The sequence below is a fragment of the Thermobia domestica genome, chromosome 4 (genome assembly GCF_964235325.1).
Source record: "Thermobia domestica chromosome 4, izTheDome1.hap1.1, whole genome shotgun sequence".
Lineage (NCBI taxonomy): Eukaryota > Metazoa > Arthropoda > Insecta > Zygentoma > Lepismatidae > Thermobia > Thermobia domestica.
Genome location: NC_137457.1, coordinates 310,021,923 through 310,049,246, shown reverse-complemented (window position 1 = coordinate 310,049,246; position 27,324 = coordinate 310,021,923). Strand labels below are relative to the sequence as shown.

Here is a 27,324-nt window from a genome sequence, read left to right as displayed (position 1 = left end):
CAAAAATTGTTATACCGTTGGATTTATGGTAAAATTTGCTATTAATAAGGTGTCAATGTTATGTGTTTTGTTCAAAACTTTTGTCTGATTCAAAATGGCGGATTTGAAGATGGCCGCCATCAAGGCAACTCTTACCATAGACCTAATATTTATCCAACTGCTTTTTATTTAATTATTATCATTAACACAAAATTTACAAGGTGGGGTAAAGGACTAATACATATGTTGCAACAATATTTAATTTCCCTGTAACTCTTTACCAATTGCGCGTAAATCAAAATTAACGTCACCATTGTTCATCTAATTAAATTTGCGCCTTAAATCATGTATCACATGACCCTATTCCTATTTTAAAAACTTAACCTTAATTCAAAATGGCGGATTTCAAGATGGCCGCCTTCAGGTATACCCTTACTATATGACTTCCACCTAGTCCTGATATGTACCCATATATTTTTATTCACTTTTTGTCGTTACAAGAGGTCTTACAGAGCTTTTACCTCCAACTGTATGAAGACTATTCTGTACTTCATGTGATGTTCTGGTAGCTATATCTCCTAAACCCCTGGAGCTTCGCACCTATAACTTCACTGAAATACTGACCACAATTAGTACTACTTTCTCATATGTGTCTCAGTCAGTAACTCGATTCACCCAAACGTAAGGTTTACTTGTCAGCAGATTGGGCGATGAAGCAAAATTATGAAGAACGGAAAAATGAAACCAATAAATTAGCAAAAATAAGTAATACGAGTGCAGAAGAAAAGAGTCAGAAATTAACATATGATATTGAAAATATGCAAATAGAGAAGGCTAGGAAAAAGCTAAGAGGAAAAGCAACAGGAACAGATGAGGTGTCAAATGGGATGTTAGTATACCTAGATAATAAATCTTTGGAAAGTTTAAAGAATATTATGAGTAATATACTTGAATAAAGAACCATTCCTCGAAGTCGGAAGCAAACAAAATTTAAGTTAATATATGAAGGAAAAGGAAGAGATAAACATGACATAAATAATTATAGGCCAATAGCTATTACGAGCTGCGTATATAAATTCTTTTCAATTATTCTAAGAGACAGATTAATGAACTGGCTAGAGAAAAACAAAATATTAAGTAAGTTACAAAATGGATTCAGAACAGAAAGAAGAACATTACAACATTACTCATCGAAACATGCAGAGAAAGAAAAGAAAATTTCATAGCAGCATTTATTGATATTGAAAAGGCGTATGATACAGTGAAGAGATAGATATTATGGGAAGTAATGGGAAACTTAAGAATATCAAAGAAATTAATTATGCTTCTTAAGGAAGAATATAAGGATAAGAAATACAGATATAAATGGGAAACAAAATCAAAATGGATAGACAGTAACAAAGGTTTGAAACAAGGATGTCCTCTGTCACCAGTTCTATTCCTGATATACATGCACGAAGCGGAAGAAGCATTGTTCAAAACAAAGAGAGGGTTAGAATTAAGATTGCAAGGAAAAGAAAAAGTAAGAAAAATCCCTGGCACTCTACTTTCAGACGATGTAGCATTGATGAGTACTAATATTGAAGACATTAAGGAAATGTTAGAAACAGTAGTTAGGAAAAGAGAAGAAATTGGTTTAAAAATTAATGAAAAAGGCAAGTTCATGATTTTTAGTGGAGACATAAAGGATCAAAATATACAAGCAGGAAACATAGTAAAAAGCAGGGCTGGAAAAATAGTAAAATTTTTAGGGATTAAACTTGAAGTAGAATATTTATTTAAACAGGAGAAAAAAACTGAAAAATAAAGTACAAAAATATACAGCAATTATAAAATATAAAGCAATGTGGTCATACAAGAGATATGAGGTGTCAAGAATACTAGGACGCAAGTAGCAGTACCGGCGCTACGATATGGAAATGAAGTGATAACTTTAATGGAAAAACCAGGTGTATTTTATAAGAAGCACAAAATCAAATAGTTGATTTGCCCTAGGAAGAAATAAATTACGTTCAAATGTAACAATAACGGGAGAGAAGAGATTTAGTGGTTTTGTAGAAAAAGAGAAGTTATGAGTAAAATAAAATATCTTGGGAGATTAAAATTTATGGAAAAAACAATATTAGTTAAGGTTGTGCATTAGGCCACTAAACATACGACAAAAGGGGAGAACACAAAATTGTTTAAGAGAGTTAGGAAATTAGAAAGAAAATATGGTCAAACTACCCGCAGGCACGAAGAAGAAAATTATAAAAATCACCGAAAAAACAATTAAACAAAAAGCGCAGGGAAAGTAATATGAAGAAGTTGTCAAGAGGAGCAGTTTGAAAGGAATATACACATATGAAAAGCGTTACGAGAAAATAAATTATATGGGCAATGATTTACGAAGCATTTTACTTTCCAAATCAAGCAGGTCAGGGGGCCTTGAAACAGGGATAAGATTGAAAAAAATTAAAAAGTGAAGGAAAAATGTGAACTACGTTTTGAAGAATCTGAAACACTAGAACACTTATTGTTAAATTGTGAAGAAACCGTAAAAATAAAGGAAATATGGAAATGGAGCGATGACTTGGAAAAGGAAGGGAATTTGGTTAAATTAGCTTGGAGGCTAGGCGTTAATGTAAATGGAAAATAACTTAGGAAGAAACGAAAAAGAAAACAATGAACTTCTTGAATTTTGGTGGAAAAAGAAAACGGAAAACGTTAAATGAAAAAAGAGCAGTACATTATTTATTCCTAATTTTTAATTTTTTTTTTTTTCAGGAACCAAACTTTCGAAATGAAGGAAGGAAAATACCTTGAAAACCTAAATCTGAAGCGGCATTTCCTGCGCGCTTCGTTGAATTTGAGGTAAGCTGTATTTACGTAATAATCATGACGGAGCCGAAAATTCAAAACCAGTTTTTAGTCCTTTCGATTTAAATTATTTTATTTAAATCAAGAAGTGATATGCGGTTTAAGCAATCTCAGCACACGAGGACTTTGAAGTCTAGAGCATCTATCAACTACTCTAAAAAGTGAAGAAGACGACAAAGCAAGAACGGTGAACAACATACAAGAAGTCAGTATGTATATGGATTACATAAAATAATTTAGTTTAAATGCTGTACAAGTTAATGAAATTTATGTTTATACAATAACAAAGGCATGTAGGAGGCTAGAATGGCGTAGTCAACAACTAATTTTTCGGCTAAATTAACGCATGCATGTTTTATCCATGGAGGAATAGGGAAAGGTTCTAGAACACAGGTTTTCCTATATAGATTAGTAGGTAGGTTGGTTCCTTTCTGATCCCTGACTTAACACCATGCGATTTCTTGTTATGGGGAACATAAACGTGCGTATTTACAATACGAAGTTAAGGGATATTAACCACCTAAATGACCCATAATGATTGTGATATAATTTATTCCCCGTGAAATGTGTGCAGGTGCTTCACATGAAACCGTCGTTGGTTTTTATGTCTTAAACTTAGTGGTGAACAGGTTAAGACGACTTCAGTGAGCTCGCAAGTATTTAGTACTTATAGTAAGTATATCATATCACTAACATTCCTCCCGGTATAGATGTATATACAGATTAAATATTTTTTTCGTCTCATTCAGTGATATGAAATTGACTAACTTGCATAATTTTAAGATGCTGTTTAGAATATATGAAATAATGATACCCAGGCCTGAAAACATCATATCACTTATCAAAATTTAAAACGAAATATTACCAGTATTGTATATATACGTACTAATATTCAATTTCTAATATACGACAAGCTAGAGACACAAAGTCACTTTCGCACGAGGCGCATTACGAAACATGAAATGGGAAAACATCCCATTTCGCACTCTATTGCACATGTGACGTGTTTCATTTACGTGTACCAAGCAGTTAGAAAAATCTGACGTTTCTCGTAACTCCCCTTCCACGTGTGTGACAAAATATGCATTTCCAATTGTGTTTTTTTAGCATATTTTCTACCACAAACTTTGCATATTTGATTTTTTTCAGTGTGTGTTAACACGTGCCTTTCCAAGTAAGACTTTTGCGTAAACCTCTTATCACACAATTGGCAAGTGTGAAGCCTTATACCTGTGTGTGTTAACACGTGCCTTTCCAAGTTAGACTTTAGCCTAAATCTCTTATCACACATTTGGCAACTGTGAAGCCTTACACCTGTGTGTGTTAACATGTGGCTGTTCAAGTAGTTTTTTGTAGTAAATCCTCTACTACATACTTGACATGTGAAAGTTCTGCCACCAGTGTGTATTAACATATGTGATGCCAATTGTGGTTTCCTTCTAAATCCCTTTGAACATACTGCACACTCATGGGGGTATTCATCTGTATGTATCAACATGTGTCTGGCCAATTCAGAGTTAAAAATATAGCCCCCACCACAAACTCGGCATGTGTGAGGTTTTTCAACACCGTGAATAAACCCGTGTCTTGCCAAATATGAACGCAGCCTAAATTTCTGTTCGCAAACATTGCATTTGTAAGGTGTTTCACCTGTATGCATTTGCACGTGTGATGCTAAAAGTGATTTCCGTGTAAATCCTTTTGAACAGTCTTTACACTTGTAAGGTTTTTCACCTGTGTGAATTAAAGTATGTTCTTTCAAATAAGAACGATTTTTGTATTCCTTTTTACAGATCGTGCATTTATGAGGTTTTTCACTTGTATGTGTTTGCGTGTGTGTTGCCAAATGCGACTTTCTAGTGAATATCTTTCCACAAAATTGAAACTGGTGAGGTAATCCCTTTTTAATGCTCTTGCAAGTATGAGTTTTCTCATCTGGAATTGTTTTCTCATCACTGATAGCTTCTTTCCGTTTAATAGCGGCTCTGGCTTTTCTGGAAAAAATATGTTTATGAAACTGTGAGGAATTGAGTATACAAGAAAAAGAAATCAATGCAGATAAGAAGGAACAACAAAGAAATGGAAAATGCTCCCATGTAAGATAGAGCAATAATGGGTAGATACTTGTATTGTATACGATTTTAAATTGCATCATAAATATGAGGAACTGCCAGGTACTCATAAATAATTCAACATAAGATGAAGTATGGTAATAATATGCTATTTTCTCAATTGTTGTAGAAATATGGAAGACAGAACTATATTCTATTTTCCAGTATGCCCTTCCTTTTTCTATCTCAAATTGTACATATAAGTACATATACGATAACAGATTTAAGTTAATTTCAAAGTACCGTCGTCAGCTAAAAAAAAAAAAAGAAAGAAAAGAAAAAGGGTTCGTATATATTGCAAATTTTACATTTTTATTACAAACTCGGTTTTCTTCTTATATTTACTCTTTCTTTGGGATTTATTACTAAAGTTGTGTAGTAAAGAAATGTTATTTTCACTTTTTAAATAAAATAAAGCAAAATAAGAAAATCATAAGCAAAAAGGTTTTACTGTTATGAAAATATAGTATGTTAGATTATTACTTGAAGAGTATGCTGTGGGAGATTTGAGAGAAAATGACTCGCCACAGGTATTAGGAAAGGTTACACATACGTAATACTGAAAGTGTAGAAAATTATATATTTTGGGATGAACATACAATTCGCACATCAACGACACTTCTAATACCCGAAATCAATCAACATTTTTTGTTGAAATTACAGAAGACCGAGAACAATTCTATTAGCAACAACACAACGGTTTCCGTAGAAGTTTTCTCTGTGGTCAAACGTGTATTGTAATGCCTTCCAAAAACTAGAAATAAAGAGCGGCAGTTTGAGCCTGAGTATAGTAAGTTGTTTTATGTATTTTCTTTGAATATATAGACGTGTATTTTAAAATCATAAATGTTTAATTTAAATGCTCGAAGAAAGAAATATTAGTAAAGAGTAATGTTTCAAAACTCAGTCACATTTATTCGCCAAGTCCATCAAATATATACGGAGACGTTAATATACGGAAAGTTGACATTTTTATAATGAGAACAGGTTCCGATTCCCGGCAGGAGCTCATGTAGTTTGAATCTATGTTAATCAGTACGTACAGGACTTATATATACAGGTTTCTCAAAGAGACAAACTGTAAATCAACTCAACTTATTAACAATTTTCTGAGTTAAATAACAATGTGAAAGCACACTTAAATGAAAATTTTTCATGTTTTTGATATTTGTTTCAATATACAAGTATATATATATATATATAGAGAGAGAGAGAGAGAGAGAATAAACTGTTTTTTTATAAGGCCGCGGTGGCTTAGTGATAGAGCAATCACATCTGAAGCATGGGCCCTTGGTTCGATCCAAGCTTCCACCAAGTGAGCTTTGTAGTAAACAAACACCGTGAGCGTAGGCTTTCTGGGAGTTCTCCCCTTTTCTTCATCCTACCATTTCCATTTAATCTTCATCATCACCGTATCCTTTAGCGTAGCCGAGTGAATCGTCGGACGAAAAACTTTGTAATTCATGGTCTGTTCTTTTTTAAATGAATTGAGCAATCATATTGAAGATGTGTACTTTCTAAAATTGAACTAAATCTTAATTACAGTAATCTGTAATATCTTAAGTTTCTCATTTATTCACATTGATTGTTTATTTGTTTTCTTTGTTTTTGTAAATGTCAATACATTGCATTTAATTAGGAAATCAGTTTTGTTAGAAAATGTAATTTATGAACATGAAATGTATAATAATGGTTATATATGAAAGAGAGTTTGCTCCACCAGTCATGCAATAGAGAACAGTTGAAACCTTCAATCCCATCATTCTACTTATTTCACTTCAATGTTCATATTCATGTACTAAATTGTTTCCCGAAATACGTTGATATATGGTACGAAAACAAGCAAATGGAGGAAGCCCCATACAGTAAAGTCATGGACTGCTAAAGACGGGGCTCGTGTTCGAATGTTGTTGCGGCAATTTACTATAATTTTTTATGGTACTCGGGATCAATTGCTACGTAGCATATTTTCGCTTCTTGCGAAGCATCTGAATCTCTTTTATTCCTCTCAGTATATGCAGTTCGCTGCTCCAACAATTTATAAAATAGTACTGGTTTCCGTCAACAGCCAGGAAACACTCCTTATTTAGATATGCGTTGTTTAACTTAAAGCGAGTATTTACAACTATTTACCGAGCGGCAAGATCTAATGTGGTATACTGTTCAACTTGACTTCAGACAATTTTAACGTACCAAACAATATTTTTACGGACCCTGTAAGTGCCTCTACAGACAAGACAAAATCTATCGAAATGGTTTTTACAAAACATACTGTTCTGTGTCTTCTGGCTTAGGACCGGTTTCAATTTATCTTTATTTCGTATTTTTTTCTCCCATGTCTGCTCTCATTAGAAATGAGATTTTTGGCGCGAATAAATAAATTAATTCGTTGCATTGTCATTTTTGCAAATTTCGATGTTTTTGATAAAAATAACACTTTCCAGTAAAGCTAAAGGATCATGTGGATCACAGGAAGATCCAGGTGCAAATTCTAGACGCGAGAGAAAATTTTTTTTAAAATAATCATTGGACATATTTTCTCCTTAGCATGATATTTGTTATAAAACCTCTACTTTCTGTTACTTTACGCACTAGAAAAACACACTTTTAAATACCCACTCTCAAAGACCGAATCAAACCAATGACAGAGACAGCGTGAGTTCTTTAATCTGAAATGTTGTATTGGTATGGTAATATCAGAATACTGCTAATAGGTGAATATTCTTAATAAATGAACCGATTAGCTAAACTGATTATTATTAATTGTATCCCGATTTAAAACCCTACGGGAGAGAAAGTAGGAATTTTGTATTTGGAAACGGAATTTGATTAGGATTTGAATACATTTTATGAAATTCTACAATTATGAGTTACACTTGCAACTTTTAATGTAAAGCACAACCATTACATATGGAGTGGTAAAGAGACGCGAACGCGGAGCTAATGGGGTAGAGGTTAAACCCCAACACAATGGTGGAACTGCCCATGTAAGTTTATCTCGAATATAGACGGTTGGTTTCAGGTTGCTGTTCATCTCGGAAATCCATCCTCACTCTAATAGTGCTAGCGTTCCTCATGGCACCATCCCTATACATTATTCCTTTGAAAGCAGATGAAATATTTATTTGTATCACAACGCAAACACAACCAACCGTTTCATATACTTCTTTTGATCGCAAGATCAATAGAGTTATTTCCTAATGAAATTGAATTTATAGATAATAGTAGTACTTTACGCATCAGATAATACACATGGTATGTATATGTAAATATTCTAGAAAAGAAATAAATAGTTATTACAACTTTTTAGGATTTCGATTTAATTTCATATTAAATAGTATTTTTATATGATTGCTCGTATTGTTTTATTAAAAACACTATATTATGAATTACAATAGCTATTGTTAATCCTAAACAAAATAATAACTATACATATAAAGAAGAAACTTCAATGCTTATTTTGTACGTGTGGTTTCAATATAATGTTAACTGAGAAATCTGTTTCCTCTTTAGGACTGCTAGTATTTCCCACATTATCATCACCAATATACACGAAAATGGTGAATAAAAAGACAAGAGATTTGAAAAACTCAGTTTATCTGATTTTGTTTTATTAACTACTTCACATGTTCAGAATATAACTTTATCCTTATATTCAAAAAAAAAAAAAAAAAAAAAAAAATCCTGAGCGGGCACCTAACCGTCGGCCACTACGTTGTAGCGAAACCTCGTTTTAGTAGTTCTACAAAAATGCTCGAGGCAGTTATGCACTGGCAATACAGTTAGTGATTTATTCGAGAGATACAAAGCACTTTACATCGAACCATTTTCCTTGTTTCTTTTTTATTCATTTTTTCCTACAATTCATGAAAAAAGGATTTTTTTTTTCTCTGTGGTATTCAGAAACACTGTTTCAACTGACCGCAAAACAGAAATCTCTCTTTGGTGTGATATGCGATAATGTGTGGTAATTTATTTTTTACTATTACTATTAGCAAAGAGCAGACGATACTACCCTGCGAGAATCAAGCATTTATTTCTTTGACACATATTACAAACTATCGGATAATTTGCGACATTAATTACAAAGTATCGACGAAAAGAAGTTTTATAAACTTTAAGGTTAATAAACATAATATTCAATTATGTAGGGCCTGCTACTTGTCTTTCTTCTTTAATTTTTGGAGCATGGTCCATTAGTGGTAAAGCTCTTACCTCCAATGCGCAAGAGTCTGTGAATCTATCCCGGTTAAGTAAGCTTGTGCTGGACAATATTGTGTCCGTAGGTTTTCTCGGAGTATTCCTGTTTCTGTCAACTTCCTGTTTCCGCCAATTCTTCCATCATTGTTCTTGCTTAAATCACCATCTCCTACTAATTGAATCTAATAAATACTAATTGAATCGTAATAAAGAAAGCAATGGATCAAGCTATCAATACGCCTTTACTCAATGTCGCTCGCTTGGATTACTATATGAATAATTTATTGAGCTTTAATAGAAAAAAAACAACCTGCGAACTAACACGACTTCAGACATACGTTCGGAATGTTGTTCTAAAACCTTACCGCTTAATGAGAATGAGCACTGTAGTGGGACGTTAAAACGAAACATTTATTTCTTTATTTAATATAGCCTTTGGCTATAAAATTGTTAAGAAAATAAAACATTATCAAGAGCTCGCAATATACGCTACGGTGTGGCAAAGAGATCTTTAATTCTTCTATAAAAATTTTTCATATTAAAAGTATACCTTCTTTACTGAATCTAGGAATTTTCTTCATACACTTCAAATCTACTTCTTCTCAAGAGTTACGAAAATAAGAAATTAGTGTAGTGATTTAAGTATCAAACTTATAAGTGAATGTTCCCAAGGTCAAATCTGGAAAGTGAACAAAAAAGTTTTGTATAATTCACAGTTTTATTTATATATTTCATCCATAATAATGCGAGAGTAAAATAGTTTCTGACTTCGTAGGAAAGTAAGGACTTTCACCACTTTAGGAGTGAAGTAGCAGCAAGCGAGCTACTCATGGTAAACGAAGATTGAATTAATCATAAAGCACGCCATTAACATAAAGTCCAGAATCTGTCACTATTATGGTTAAAATATTATTATTGTCACCATGTTATCTATCTATGTTTCTCTGATACGTATAACTATTCTTTTTGAATAAAACTTCATTAGAAATAGGGTCTAGCAACGGTTTCACTGGGTGAACGCTGTATCGAAAGTATATAATTTTCAGCCACTTGACGCAGTCAATCGTACTTGGTTTGTTTGTCACTATATTTCTTCTCTGTCTGTCGCTGCTTTTACTGTTTACCACCCTTTTGTTTAATTTGTTTCTTCTCATACCCTATCCTCTTTCCAGTTCGTTACAATTCACCACATCATTTAGTTTGATATATTCTTTTCGATGAAACACAAATTCCACAATCTCTCATAACATGTCTAAACTACCCAGGAAGCTCTCTTACTTCCTTTTTAATAATTATGTGTGAGATTTCAACATAGCAAGTTATATATATATATATATATATATATATATATATATATATATATATATATAGATAGATAGATAGATAGATAGATAGATAGATACATAGATGTATGATAGTGCTTTTCATAAAGGATGGAATGTTTCAGTTGGAGGTAGTGAGCTTTTACATGTTAATCATAATAAATATTTAAGAATAAATTTAACATAATGACATTATAAAAACGTCAACTGGATAATAAAGCATTTCAAGACAATATTATTACTTCAATCTGTATCATAGATTACAATCATCATGAAAAGAAATCGGATATTCGTACCAGCAAAGGATTTTACTCAGGAAGATTTGACATGAAGAGACAAAATAAATGAATTTAACAATAAAATATATTATTCGCTGAGTTTTTTTTTCACATGGGTTACTAAAATGTTAAGTGTCGCAAAAATTAACAGTTTCAAGGACGAAGTGAAGAATCCAAATTGGGATCTTCAATTCCTAAATCGCGGAAAAAAACATTGCCAAACTGATAGTAAATTCACAGGTTAACGTCGCTCAGTATTGAGACTGTATGAGAAGTTGATTTACATTCAAAAGAGAATTCCAGACATTCCGTAATGCGTTCAAAGCTGTTCCATCGGTAAATGAATTCAGAATCTCGTGATTCACAGTCACGACTTTCAACGTAATTAAGGATGGGCATAAGTCAAGTGCAAGATACTTTTCTTGAGTCGAGATCCGCGCCAATTCTGTTTTTGAGGTCGAGTTTGACAAATGGCTCGCTAGTTAAACTCAACTCGTTTTGAGATGATGGCCTGATTATACTGGAAAGCCAAAGCCGTAAGAAATATAAGTAGCAATGTCCTCTATTTTTGTGTTGCTCACGAGAGGGAACACTATTCCAGAATTCACAATTCGTCTCGTTTGGATAACGATATGACAATAGATTTTTATAACAAGGCAGCGTATAATATCGTGAGTACCAATATAAGTATATAGTGACGTTGTCACCATTAAGGCTGAGACCTGCGAAGTCGAATTTTGGGTCGAAACAGAAGACCAATTCTTTGTAGCGATATCAATTGTTTCGGCTCAATTCAACCGTGCGAACAGCTCGAGCCGGTTCGGTTGGACGGTAGATGTAGAGAGATATTTTGTGTGGGCCAACAACGTGTCTATTTGCTTCCGCCTGTTGACGTAACTGAATCAGAAAACAAACCAAAAACGAAAGCCAATAATAATAAAACTAGGAATAATTTGATTAAAATACAAAAATACAAATACAAAAATACATCCACACACGGGTTAGAATTAAATTGCATGGAAATCCTAAAGCTTACCTAAAAATAGCAGTATTCTACGGAGGAAACAAGTGTGGTCACCAAGCGGCAAGGGCACGTCTTCTGGAAGCTTGTAACGTTATCGATGCCGAGCCAGAGCGCAACAATTGACAAGATGACGAATAGATAAAAGGTCTCCACTAAACACATATTGTGGAACAGGATCGCCACGTAAAAGATATATAATACATACTTCAAATGACTATGTCCAATACACAGTCGAATTTAAAGTATTTCTTCTCAACGAGATTGTTGGAAACTAAAGGTCCAGACTCCTAATCGTGGTTTAATGGCATGTAATTTGCTGTTATCTGCGAGATCCCATTCCGACTGCCATTAGTGTAAAAGAGAGAGGTGAACAACGGGTAAAAGTCGGTGCTAGGGAGCTGTGTCGCCAGTGCACCTTGAAGAGCTGCATCTTTTGCCACAAGGTCCGCTTGCTCATTACCAGGAATGTTAACGCGGCTAGGAATCCAACGAAAGTGGACGACTGAGCCGGCACGAAGTGAAGAATGACATTTTAACAGAATAGCTTCAATCAGAGGATGCCTATTATAAACATTACTAAGGCTGGTAAGAGCACTCTTTGTGTCAGACACGATTAGAATACAGGCACTGTTATGAGACATAGCATAGTCTGAGGCTTCAATAGCCAGTAGCTCATTCTGGAACTGAAGACGGATATACACGAAGGGAGTCGGTAACCATAGTGGACTGGGCCAAATACAAACCCACAGACAACAGTCTTCAAGTATCGAATCATCTGCACAAAGCTTTGAGAAATCAGCATAGTGTTGTAAGAGAGCGAAACTTCTGACGATACGGGTGATCATTCGTGATAGACTTACTAAACCACACCAACGGATATGATATAGGAGGACAATGAAGCTGCCAGGGTGGAAAAAACGTATAAGTATCCGGCACAGAATGAGCTAATTCATCTGACAGTTGTAATGCACGAACCGCAAAAGGCCGGCCGACACGAGGCCTTGTCGTATAGAAACGATAGCCATCACCCGCTTCAAGAACGAAAGAAGGGTGACCAGGAAGTGCTTTAAGGCGTGGTGGAAATGGTGACCAGGAAGGCTTAAAATAACAGAGGATCAAACATCTCCTGCGATGATGAAGGGAAGATTAATCTGCATCAACATTCAAGTATATAGAGGTTGTTCAGTCTACATTTTGCCAATTTCGATTTACCTAAAAATTTAGAAGAATCCATGGCGCCAGGTCTGTAAGTGCTCCATGTGCCTAGCTTGGTTCCTAACAATAACCCGACAGCGTAATTTTCACTGTAATAGGCTTCGCTGAAGAACTGAGAGGGGATCCTTGTGCTATTCCCTTTGTACAACTTTCCAAAGTCCTTCCACAGTTGTCTCACGCCGTTTTCCCAAAGTCCGATTTCATCAATAGTGCAATTTGTGAATATCCAATCCACCTCATTTGGTAACTACCGTCTTCCATTGCCTACAGGATGTCTCAGCTGAAGCCGTGGACCATTAAGGGACTCTTCAGCTTGTGAGTATGATCAGTGCTTATAATAATTATATGACCAATCTATAGTGTACAAGAGACTGCATAAACGCATGAGAACGCAGGAGAGTTATGAAGGACAGACTACTTAATAATGACCCCGACATTGTAATACTCGATTTAATGTTGAAAATTTGTAAATATCATTTACATTTTCTCTATTGTTCAATTTTAGGTAGTGGATATATCCATTTAATAATCGCTATATTTCTATAGTTGCTGCTTTGCTTCTTGAAAGATGATGTATCTTCTGTAATACTTTATTTCTCAAACCATATTACGTGACAAATAACCAACTTCCAGCAACAGTTTAACAGGTACCTCATTAAAGGGTATATGACCTGTATACCACTTGCGTCCTCCATCTCGTAGAATACGAAGGACGATCGTGAGGTATGTGATGAGGCCTTGTCCATGTGAATGCGCACCAGATTGGAGTCATTTCCGTACATTGTTGGAATCTCATTTTCGTAGATCGGCAGCATGATCTGCTCCTGAAAATACTGCGAATTAATTTTGCAGTTTTTGTCACTTTCCGAATCTCCAGTTTATCTCGGTAACAGTAGCTAGTAACGACCATGAACACTTTTGGGAAGTATTCTATACAGACACGGATCCACCTTCTGAAGTTCTTGGTGCCTTTCTCTCGGTACATGATGTCTAGCGGTTTGCCGCAGTCAGAAATATAAATCTATGCTTCATCGAGCGTTACGACGTACATCCACCTTTGTTTTGCCAGATGCCGTTCGTTTAGCTTCCGGGCGTTACACTTTCGTTCCTTTTGGTGGGCATCTGTGAGAAGATGGTCGCGAGCTTTCTTGACCTTTTCCAGCGTGAGTTGATGGTGTAAGGTCCGGCTCACCGTTCCCACTGGGGGATTTTCTTGCACTGCCATTTTGCGAAGTTTCCTTTGCATGGTGGTGGCCTTGGTGCATTCCCGCTTCCTAGGCAACTTCGTTGGTGATCCAAATGGTGGAGCTTCATTGTGCTTGTACTTCTTAATAACATTTTTTATTCCACTTAAACTAATGTTGCAACCATTCTTCTTGCACTGTTTTCTAATGACAGAATCATTAGGTGGGCGTCATAAAGAGCCGCAACATAGCCTTCCCAAAACCGGCTTAGTTTGGGCGGCATTTTGGTCACAGAGCGGAAACCCACACACTTGGCAACAAATTTAATACAACATTCACAACAATGGTCTTGTTTTGTGCGTTATTGTCGTCCGCACGGAAAACAACTCCGTTCGAAGGAAGCCACTACACAACACTGCAGGACGCCACGCACCAGGTTGGGTGAGTCTATTTTGCCTGGGAGGGGAAGGAACGAAATCGGGCAAACGTAGGCTGAACAACCTCTGTAGGGCTAGTACGGAAAGCTTCTATACACAAGCGAATATCAAGATGGTGGACTGTCTAGCTGACGAAGAACAGAGTACCTAGGAAAGGGATTAACCATGTGACCATAATTCATTTTAGAACGCATCAGGGTACTGTAGGAACTGCTCCCCAAGAACGATGGGAGACGACTCAAAAAATGTTGATCGCTTGCAAGCAAGTATATATTAGATCACGCACATGTACACACCAACTTAGTTCACGGTCGAATCGTACGCCAAGAAATGGAACACTATTAGTAAACGAAAGGCATGTTCCATGAAAATAAAAATAAGGATCTAAAACACAGGTACGTACCCGACCAAAATGAACACACAGAGAATCGAAACCCAACAGAGAAACGAAACACACATGGCCAACAGAGAAACGAAACCCGGTCTACCTTGTCCAGGTGTGTAAACGATTCGGCGTAAGTTGGAGCAGTCCTATACATGCACGGTCACGGGAGCGACAATAAATGGTAAGGTCATAAACATAAGGAGGCCACGAACAGGTGTAGTAATATAAGACATAATTGATGGCCACAGCGAATAAAGCCACAGTCAGAACACTCCCTGAGGGACACTTTTTTCTTTGATGAAGCGATCAGAGTGAGTGAAACCAAACGCATACCCTGAAATATCACTCGCCTAAAGACTGTTGTTAAAAAAAGGCCATAGAGCCGCACAGCACCCAGAAGCGAACCTGTTGCTGAATTCCGAAGAACCAGTAGTGCTATACCCTTTTTCGACATCAAAAAGACAGCCACTAAATGTTCTCCATGAAGAAAAGCATCTTGAGCAGCGGTTTCTATATGGGCAAGATAGTCGGTCGTCTAACGCAATTGACAGAATTTACATTAAAAGTTTGAGAGGAAGAAATTCTGCTTCAAGAAATACGTAACCAAAGATTTACCAGTAAGGGCAATAGGCTGTTAGCTGGAACTGCAAGTTGATGTTTCATCTAGTTTTGATCACCAAAGGATACGAGCTTATCGCGAAACTACCGAAAAGTAAGCAGCAACCCATATTTGATTAAATAAAGCAGTAAAGAATCCAACAGTAAAGTATCACTGTTGATGCTTAGCCACAGTCGAGTTCTGCAGTAGTAAAACGGGAATTATAAAGTTCCACGTGATAAACGATAAAAGTGTATGCTCAATGTGTTGTTTATGGCGATTGAAGTCCAAAAGTAGTGAGAAGGGCTAGAGATGGAGGCAAACTAACTATCGAATTCATTCGCTCTTTCCGGCTCGGTTGGGATGAGAAACGGAGTCGGCTCGATTGACCCGACGGTTCGAGCCGACTCGGTTGGGAAGAGCCATCAGCTCGGTTCGATTCGACTCGGTGAGCCATCAGCTCGAGCCGCCTCAATTGGGTGAACTATTGGGTCGGCTCACTTCTCAGTTCAGCTCGATAGTGAATAATCTGTGAGCCGGGCCGGTAGAGCCATTGTCAATCCTTAACCCGGACCGAGCAATTTCGAATGTTTGTCCGGTGCCCTATAAATTTTAAAAATTCTTTCTTTCACGTTCATACATGATGTAATAATAGTAATAATAATAATAAAAAATAATAATAGAAGTTGTAATAATAGTAGTATCATAGATGATAATTATTTTGTTTATGTAAGATACTTGAACAGAGCAATTCAAACTACACACAGGATTTGGCTTAACTTGGCTCGAAACTCTATCTGAATTCCAGTCGAGTTGGAGGAAATTTTTCGACTCCAGTTCTCGAGACCAAAGATATCTATTTCGAGTCGAATTTCAAAGAAATCTCACACGAACTTGCTCCTACTCATTCCTAAATGAAATCTTACAAAATGTTACATTCAATTCTCATTAGTGCTAGATCAGTTATTGCATATTCCGAATTTTATACTAAATTCCATTAAAATTGAAGCGAAATAAGTAAAATGATCAGGCTGACTGTTTGAACTGTCCACTATTGAAGAGGTTGCAAGGGGAAATAATTACACTATTACGCAAAATCTACTTCCAATCCAACCTCGAATTTGAAATACACTTAATTTTCACTTCACACACTTAATTTTCAAACCTTTGTTTTTATAACAACCATACCATTTTTCTAATTAAACTCAATGTTTACTGGCTAGATAATTATGTCTTACATGGCAGATAATACTCATACTATGAAGTATAAAGCTAGTAAACGTTTAGTGTAAATAATTAAAAATTTTAGAGATTACTGGCGTAGTGATATAATTCGATGTTATTCACGCTGGTCCTGTCTCATATAGCCTCGCTGTTCAAAGGAACGTTAAACTCAAAATCAACTCGATTTTAAGTAGTATAAATGTTTTATATGATATTTCAAACCATTTTATATAAATGCAGATTATGAGTAACACTAACATTTTAAATATAAATTACAAGCATATATATTTTCTGTATATATAAATAATTAACTAACTCTATGGCCTATGGAAACCGGAGGTTCAATTCCACGTACTCAGAAGCTCTTCGCTGATTTCCATTTTTAGTCAACCGTATCGGTTTCTATTTTGTATTAATATTTCTCCGAGACCTATCTTAATATTTCCCGGCAATATGCACCTAAATAATCCTAATGATTGCCTTGCGATTGGTCTTTGAGATAAGGCTTTGAAAAACTTCCTACTTTATACCATCCAGGCTATACCACCTACGGAGCTGAGCCTATTAGCATTAATAACCCAAACAATGTTTGGTAAACTATATAATTATGTAGTTCCTCGTTATGAAGTTTCCGCCATTCCCCATTCCCGTTCGTCTTGGGTCCGAATATTCATCGCAGGACCTTGTTTTCAAATACTTTCAGTCTACGTTCTTCCTTCAGGGTGAAAGTCCATGTTTCGCACCCTAACAGAAAACAGCCACCATTATCGTTTTATATATTTTATACTTCAAATTCCTCGACAGATTTCCCGACAACAAATTTTAAACGGAATAATAAAACGAATTTCCTACATTTAGCCGAAATTTCATTTTTTCGTGAATATGGTTTCCGTGTGTTAGTATTGATCTTTGATATTTGAAAGTATTATTCAAAGTACTACTTGATATTTCAACGCATCAATAATTTGACGCACTACTATCCGGACGAACTGCCATGTATTTAGTTTTCTCTGCATTTACTTTTAAACCCATGTCACTGCAAGCGTTTAATATGACCTCTGCATTTCTTTGGTATTCCTATCATCCCCTAATAAATTTGCATCACCAGCATACCTCATAACATAATAAATAGCATTCAAATCTAGGCCCTGATTGCTATCTTTGATTTTCCTTATAGCACATTCCAGGACAAATTCGAATAATAATGGTGACAACGCATCTCCTACTTTTACGCCATTCTCGAAGTAAAACCTCGTGGAAAATATTTTCCTAACTGGACTTTACTTTGGGATTCAATTAAACATAACTTAATTAATCTAATTAGCTTTCAAATTCTGTAAGAATGATGTACAATGGTTCTCTTCTAACCGAGTCGTAAGACTTTCTAAAATGAGTAAATAATTGGTATACCGGGATATTGTATTCCCACTTCTTTTCGAGTATTTGTCGAATGGTAAATATTTGGCCGATAGTTGATAGATTTCGTCTAAATTTGTACTGATAATCTCCAATAATTCCATTTGCATATGGGGTCCATCTTCCGAAAGTATGAAGCACGGGCGAAAAGAGTTATTATTTCATTTGAAATTTTGATAATAATTTACGATGTGTAATGTTACCATGATTAATAAAAACTGAAGAAATTAGAATATATCCTTCAGGTTGGACATTAGTAGAGATTCGGTTATATACGAAACTGATTCAATTTGTGATTAACGGAACCTGAAGGCTCATAGCCTTGGGAATAAAACTTCTCTACTGAATATATTTCTGGAGTAATCCAAGCCATTGTAGATTCCTATCAAACATTTTAATAACATCCTGCTATATAATATTTTCTTACGGTTTTTTAACCTAATAAACCGATCATAAAAATTTTTCTTCAACCAGAATTTTACGATTACCATGCGTACTACAGAAGCAAGCGACATGACTCCTTATCTTAAACATTTCGATAACATTATTTGTGTAAAATGTGATGTGTTCCTATTGCAATGATACCTTTAGTAACGTATACTATATTTAGTTCACATCACGCTCGGTAATAGATTTTGATTTCATAATTCATCAGTCTTCTTTCTTGTCTGTTAGTGTCAAGTCCATAAAATACGACATCCTGGACCTGTTGCAATGTTTCGTTATCCAGCGTGAACGAAAGCAACATTGGTGGGGAAATCATTCTTTTCTCAACGTGGTCTTGAAAGTTGAGATTATCTCTTACGAATCTTTTCAAGAAGCACTTACTACTTCATATTGGATTGCAAGTAATGTTACCAAGTCATACGTTAGAAGATACGACTATAGTTGTGTGATACGCCTATTCCGATATCTAAATTTATTCAAATGATTACAGCAACAACTATCTCTCACATATATTATTATACATCCACAGTAATTCTCTCCCACAATGTGACATCGTTGGTATTAAGCTGTAGAATAATACAAACCAGTAAACTCTGGTGACACACATACGAATAAAAGACCTTTGAACGGGACAAAAGTTAATTGATACAATAATCTATGCACTAAGCAATATATCATTACATATCAAAAAGTATGACAAAAATGGGAATCGAACCGAAACGACCTTGAGCTTGAAACCCAGGCGGTTTACTACAGAGTAAATATTTTTAGTTTCTTTTATAAGCTATTTAGCATGGAAATAGAAGCGGACAATGTTTTGCATACGTATGGAAATAAGGAAATAGCGAAGTGTTTAAAAACACATTACCGACACATTTTCTTTACAGTAGGACAACTAGAAACATATGAGTTAAAAATATTTGTGTTTATGAACAAGTGAAAGAATGTTAGCGGAATGTGTGTTATACGCAACATAATGACGGTAAAGTAACGATGTGTCGTGGTCAAACATAGATCATTGTCTGAATGACAAACCAAATAGCATTTGCTTTAGAACTACGAAACCAATTAAATTAGAATAAAGAATTAAAATGGTTGCACTGAATGACAAAGGGTGAAGATATTTGGCTTAACGACTCACATTATTTCTGCCAAATATCCGTTACATTGCTACAATTTTCTAAACTATGACTAAAAGTATCAACCTGGTGGAATGATTTACACGAGTTATTAGGTATCAATATCCATGTTAAACAAGCGAATATCGTTTCACGATGTGAGACTAAGATTCTTAAACCAAGCTAATTCAATATTCAAATGTCAAGTAGTAAATACGTAACTACTGGTTAGAATAAAGTAACAAGAACAAGGATATAAATTGTTCCTTGTACACAAAATGCATTTCAAAAACATTATTGGCTATGCCTTATTCTTTTCTTCTATGGATTATAAAACTTGAAAAAGCATCGTTAATATGAAGCATTTCTAATCTGTAGATATTAAGGCAGGAGACAGAACCTGTCTTCGGACGCTCAATTGATGGCAAAAAAACTTCCCGAGATCTACTACCGGTTTTCTGTAAGAAAACCCCATGCCAGAAGTTCTAATAAATACAATAACTTTCGGTTTCGATATAGTGATGCAGGTTGCAATTTTATATATATAATTTATATATATATATATATATATATATATATATATATATATATATATATATACTAATGTCCCACGTGATATTGTGTACAAATAATTCTTCACGCTTATGTTTATAAACATCACCAGATCGTTTTAGGAGAGGATTCTACACACGACGTGGATCCACTACGACCTGCAGACGACGGACTTCTGGCTCCTCCCAAGAAGCAGACGACGACAACGGAGCAGCAGCGCAACCGCCGTCTGAATACCCTATAAGTTTGGTGTCCGGCAGCGGACTTGTACCAGTTCTGTGGTGTCCTTCTACCGTTTGCTTCGGAGCATTAGGAGTAACCTAACCCTAGGCCTCTAGTCTGCTTTGGGATTCTTGGCTTTTCCTTTCTCGTGGCTTAGCCTGCTTGGGGGCTCTGTTGGTAATCCTAATGTCAATCATTTAGCCTGCTCCGGGGCTTTGTGGTCACCTAACTAGCCCACTGCTTACACGTAGCATTGGGATCCCTATCGCCACTGTGCCTAGCCTGCTTCTGGGCTTTGTGGTGATCCTGTCTGCGTCCTCGCGGTCAAAGACTACCTATATCTAACCTTACAAACTTAGCGCAATTTTCTTTGTAGTATTTTTGTAAAACACTGTTATGGTAGAATTTCATAATAAAAGCCGGTAGTGGGAGTCGATTCCGGACACACTTTTTATTTAACACTCTACCTACAACCTATACGGGATAGTTTTACATGGTCGAGGCTTTGACCGGCTCAGCTTTGATCTGAATACTCCCTTACAGGACGATATTATTATTAACCGGAAGTGAAGTTTTTTCATAGGCATGTGGTTTTCTAATCTGTGAACTCAATGACTCAGACGTGACTCTATTTTAGTGTATGCCCAATACATGATTAGATGAAAACGTTTTTCCAGAGGATAGTGCAAACACCAAACAGAATTCCGGACGTTCTTTTAATATGCCCCACCTTACTAAATACTCTGAAGACGTTACTGAAGACCCTGATAGTTTTTTTATGCCATTTGACCACCTTACGCTATGGCATTCTTGGTTAGCTGAGAAAGAGAAAAAACTATTACCTAGGTATTTTCAGGTGACCCTTGATTTAGTGTTGCAATTAAAAGCACAAAATCAGTTGGACTCACTCAATTATGAACAATTAAAGACCAAAGTAATAGATTTAGGCAGATAAATATTACAAGGTTATAGGGCGGAATTTGAAATTTTTCAGATTCAACGAGAAAACAAACCAACTGAAGCATATTTTTATATAAAATTAAGAGTTGTTTGTCAAGTTATGCTTCAGGCTAACGAGGAACAGAAAATAAATTATTTATATTTAGGTTTCAAGATTTTGTTTTTACTAAAGTTACATTGGAATCATTTACTGCGGTTCAGACTTTGCAGTCATACTTACATAATTTAGAGAAGGCACGCGATCTTATTAAGAAGCGTGATTATGTAGAAGTACAACAAGCAACCTATTCACTTGGTGACCAAAATCAAACAGATAGTAGTTGAATTCTTCGGCAGTCGCTAGCGCGTCCTTTCCCACAAATCACTAACAACCAACTCATCCGTTATGCAATCAGACACCTAACTGGCATCACTACCAACAACCTGCTCCAGTATTTCCTGTACCTTCAGCACCACAACTACAGGGTGCCTTCTAAACTCAATTACCTTCAAACCCTCCCTCTCAAGTTAGTACTACGCACCCACCACCCAACACCCGTGCGCCTAGCGCATCTAACCCTACGAACGGCAATTGTTCATTAGAATTTAGTAAACTTGCTAATCCCATGGCCGAATTCTCTCTTTTAGTAACTCAGAATGTTATGAGTAAACCTCAGTTCGGACGGGGAGGCCGTAATAATTACAAGTTACGAAAAATAATGGTAACAATAGCAAGCATAGAAATGGGAAGAAAAGCAATTCTAAATATAATAATAAAAATAATAATATACCCAAACCAAAAACAGTTACAGTTTGCGGTATGTGTTATAAACAAGGATATTCTTCTAACATGTTATAGAGAAAACAAATAGAGAAACGCATAGGTGGTCCCAGGACAATTTTTCTCAAGAACATGTTCTGAGGGCCGTAACACACGAAGTAAATGAACAGGAAGTCGCAAGTACTGACATACATACATTTACATAACTTTACACTGTGGCTCCAATGACTGACAGGAGAGATAACATAAAATTATTAAATCAGGAGCATAAGTAGCTAATTAACATAATAATTCATAAAGAAAAGCATACTGTAATAATTGATACAGGAAGCTCGTTCAATCTGTGGCCGAAATCTATGATTCCTCCAAACACGCAATTAATTCCTTTTTAACACCCAACTTAAAGGAATTGGGAATTCCATCGTAAATTTGCGCTATATTGCAGTAATTAAATTTACTTCCGAATTTTAGAGAGACAATTTACAATAACGAGAGACGTAACAGTATTAATCAAAGAAAGAAATGAAGTTGTTACAGGTCATATCGCCGTCGTTTTGAATGCTATAGGAGATTAAATATAGAATACAATCAAACATGTTACTCCTTGCTAGAACAAACGTCGGAACAAATGAGAACATTATCGATACTACTGTAGAAATACGCTGAAACTTGAGGCAATCGATATCAGAATCGAAAATATAAAATTACATACCAAAATATGTCAAGAAGAATAAAACAAAAAGGGGGAAGGTGTCCAACATAACTTTAGCACGAACTATAAAACATTATAGATGAAGACTTGGAAATCCGTTATAATCAAAATAAAATTTTCTGGAAATAATATGGAACACTTAAGCCTCAATTTATTTCCGTGCTACTACTCTTTATAAGATATGTGTGTGATCACATATATGTTCGTGTTTAGTGTGGCAACAAATCAAACGAATAAGAGGACAATATATAACTAAATGATGTTTTAAAGAACAAACACACAAAAACAACGAAATCCATCTTAAAAGATATTCCAGTTGATATCCAGCATTATCTTTTTCTTTTAATTCTATTTCACTCGCATTGTATCTTATTAATTTTACGGACCGGAACGAATCGCAAAGGATTCTTAGAAACATTATTACTTTATTTGAAGAGAAAGAAAAAAGAAATTAATTCTTTATATTCACTCCGGAATATTTTAGACTTTTCATGTTTGTGATATATATCCCTTTGAACTATTATTTTAAATTCAATAAATAACTTAAAATAAGAATAAAATGCCGGAAAAAAGTCACGAATTTAAGTTTAATACCATGCAAAGCCTAAAATGCATAACCTTAATCTGCTGAGTTTAACTAAGCGAGAAAACGAGATAATAGCACTAAAGAAATATTAGAGAGAAGGAAAACGGCATGAGACAAGTTGCCAGAGATAATACCGCAAGAAATCGATCAAAAGATAGTTAAAAATGAAATGAAATTTTTGAGTTTTACGTCCCATGGATATGCCGGTTAGGCTAAAGGAGACGGTGATTATGAGAAATGAATGATATGGTGTAATGAAGAAAGTGGAAGGAAACGGGAGAACCCAGAGAAAACCGACGCACACGGTGCTTGTCCAACACAAAGACCACTTGGTGGAAGAAGGGTTTGAACCTGGGACCCCATGTACCAGAGGTGAACAGTCTACCCTGGAGCCACCGCGGCCCATCAAAAGAGAGGTAATTGCAAAGGTTAATCTAAAAGGGAAATTATTCAGAAAAAAAAATAAATAAAAAAATAAATAAATAAAATAAAAAAAAATAAAAAAAATAGGTTTAGCATTTTTTTCGCGATAGGTTATACTGCGGCGCAAACAAGAGGCTCAAATTCGAACATTTCAAATTGAACAACTGGAACTTTCTTCTTGGCTTGTGGCTAGGGGGAATGTTACACTTTTCTAAGCTCTAGAAAGCTATAAACTGAAATCTGTTACACTTATCTGATAAAAATGGAAAGAAAGAGAGAAAGGAGTAAATTCTGAACCACTTCAATTTTGGCTCATTCTTCACTTACGGTAAACCAAAATATTATTTAGAGTCCACGATTTTTCCAAAGTATTGCATCTTAAATAATATTATGAAATGCACAAATACACAAACTATACGGTGTGAATGTTTATACCAGAATAACCAACATGCAGACATTCGCTGGTACAAATATATATTGTAAAATATACATAAAAACTATAATAATATTTTAATAGCACACTTAGTAAATATTCTAAATCTTATTTTCTTGCCTGTACGATGCACAACGACGTAAAAATAAAATAATGTAGGTGCCCACTGTCGCCACTTTTATATTCGGATTGGGACACAGTGTCGCAAATAGCCATTAGAAATAAAAATAAGTGAAGTATCGGAAGTAAAAATGCCAATTCATGACCCTGAACTATTGTAATATCAGGGAGTTAAATCTTTTACGTTAGTAATGTGCTATTTTGGAACGCAAATATTCAAAAAATGAAAGCATATGGAAATGTTTCCTATTACGTTATCCGTAGTGTACCAAAAAAAAAAAAAAAAAAAAAAACGTAGATATAGTAATTTTATAGTACTGTATTACTATACAGTGTCTAGTGCTACTTTCGTTAATATGTTTATTCACCTTCTCTGACGCGGTTGTTCCCAAGAGGTGCATCCCGTCGCTTTCCCATGGGAAAACATGCTGTGATCGTGCCCTAACTCGGTTAGAAAAAATTTGTGCTTTGGTGTCCACAAAACACAAATTGGATAGTGTACCTTGGACAGTAGTTCTTACCGTATACGAAGACTGGAAGCCTTCTAGAGTAAGTATATACGGAGGAAGGCCGCCCGTTAAAAATGAATGTTGAAAATATAAAAAGCTAACTTCCTTAGAAAGTAGTAAACCTACAATCAGCTCAAGTATGGATCCTTGCAATAAATCTGAACTCTGTTTTGCATAGTTATCTCGTTTTCTGCGAATATCTTTGAAGCCATCCGGAAAAAATGTGGCTGGGAGCATTGAATACAAATCGAGGGTAAAATCGCAAACGTAGGCCCTACATACTTTTTTCCTCCAAAATAACATAGTTCAGTCTTGAAATTTGGAAATTTTCAGATACGCTCTAGACACGTTACCTGTTCTTTTACAGAAGAGAAGAATTGGTAAGAAATGTGTAATCATTCTTAATCGAAATAAGCTACATAAGATTTGTACGTGTGGTGTTGATTACTTGTGTTTTAGTGTTCAACTAGTCTATGTGTGCCTGCCACTTGCAAACTATAGACTGCTAATGTACGTTGGAGGTTTCTCCCATATCTAACTATTTCTCGAAAAGTATTGCATTTTATCTCTAAAATAACCAAACGCATGTAACCATATTGTCAACCTGAACCAATTACTACATAAAAAAAATTAACATTACCTTTCTGGCTCAACTGAATTAAAACTTTCTGTTGTTAATTGTTTGTAGTCATTGAAGTACGACGGGTAAACTTGTTCAACCTCTATTTTTCTTAGCGTTTCAATATTGCTTTCAAATGCAGGATCTTCTGCAAATTCTGACTTCACCGTGTCAACGTTTAATTTCACATCGGAAGAATACATAGCTGTATCCTTCCCCATTGTTTGCTCCTCTTCGTTTCTTAGCGCTTCTATATTACTTTTAAATGAAGGTTCTTCTGAAAATCCTGATTTTACCATATGAATGTTTAACTTCACATCCGTAGAATACATAGTTTCATCCTTCTTCACTGTTTGCTGTCCTTCCGTTGTAGATAACATTAACTGCTTGTTGTTAGTCATCAGTTCGTATGTCCACCCTTTCCCTTCGAGTGGATCCTCTTGAGGAAACCCATACTCGATTTCTTCTTTGCATATCAATTCCAACTTCACAGACGCCTCATGAGCCATGATGATTTCACATTTTGAACGAGTTTTCAACTGTGCTTGATACCTCCATTTTATTTTATGCTGCCAGTGTTAATGAAATGACTTACCATAATCATAGAAGCTACATTTTACTTACAATCAAACATCGTAGCAGATTTTACACAAATACAGAAAAGTTGCTGTTTGGAAACAAGACGTGTCTACACGCTTTCGCTGGTTTTTCTAGCCTTGTCTTGTCTTGTCATGAGACCATTATCGGTCAAATAGGTAGGTGCCCCAGCATTAAGGTCTGTGCTGGGTGTGCTACAATTCCAGAATATTATTGTGTGTACATCACCCAGAGTATTTATGATTCAGGAACAAAATTGAGTAAAATACAGGACACAACTGTTAAGAAAGGACACAATCGGGTAAAAGGTCAAAATCAGGAAAAGTTCAAAATCGGAAAGGAAATTCAGACAGTGAAAGAGAGCTGAAAGCCAAGTTGAACAAAGTAAAAACTTGAAGAGACGTGAGAAGTGTAAAATGAAAAAGCAAAGATTATAAAAGAGAAGGGGAAGAATGTACGTGTAAATGTAAAAGAAAGTGTAAGTGTAGTGTAGGTGAAAAAGGAAATCCCACTCCTCTCTTCATTAGAGTGCACCACAACACACGAGGTATTCGACGAAACGGACTCTGTCGAACTCCGTTGTTTATACTGCGAAACCACGGATACATTAGTTTTGCCAATACTCAACGAGAAAAAGTAACTCTAATCATAGCTAAAAGGGGACGCACACAAGGTTGGACGACGACAAGCCTGGGCACTCAATTTTGGTCTCTCCCGACAAGGTTGGACGACGACAAGCTTGGACACTTCTCAATTTATCCTCTTGCGCCAGACTCGAACGAATTCTTGAGGTGTCCAAGCTTGTTGTAGTCGATCCCGACAAGCCTGGACACATCTGAGTTTGGGTTGCTGACGACAAGATTGGCCAACGATAGGCCTGGACACATTCCTGAGGTGTCCAGGCTTGTCGAGATCGATTTTGGATCGCTGACGACAAGGTTGGCCAACGACAATTCTGGACACATTCCAATGGACCGATTTGGTGCATTCAAAGCACGTAACAATAGGAAGGAGCAGCATTGCGTGAATTTCCA

General features: G+C 35.7%; 1 protein-coding gene across 1 annotated transcript; it reads right to left on the bottom strand.

Moving 5' to 3' along the window:
• Positions 1–598: 598 nt before the first annotated feature.
• Positions 599–26,416, bottom strand: LOC145684298 (uncharacterized). The gene is made up of 2 exons (XM_081756471.1): positions 25,715–26,416; positions 599–4,832 (listed from the first exon to the last, which is right to left on the bottom strand). The coding sequence occupies exons 1-2, from the start codon at positions 26,200–26,202 to the stop codon at positions 3,851–3,853; spliced, it is 1,470 nt and encodes a 489-aa protein (XP_081612597.1). The 5' UTR covers positions 26,203–26,416; the 3' UTR covers positions 599–3,850.
• Positions 26,417–27,324: the final 908 nt, after the last annotated feature.

What these genes read in the sequence shown, in the direction of transcription:
- LOC145684298 (XM_081756471.1), bottom strand. Translation starts at nt 26,202, where the DNA reads ATGGCTCATGAGGCGTCTGTGAAGTTGGAATTGATATGCAAAGAAGAA. An exon ending in AATTCAGTTGAGCCAGAAAG is followed by an intron (nt 4,833 to 25,714) that starts GTAATGTTAATT and finishes TATTTTTTCCAG; the next exon opens with AAAAGCCAGAGCCGCTATTA.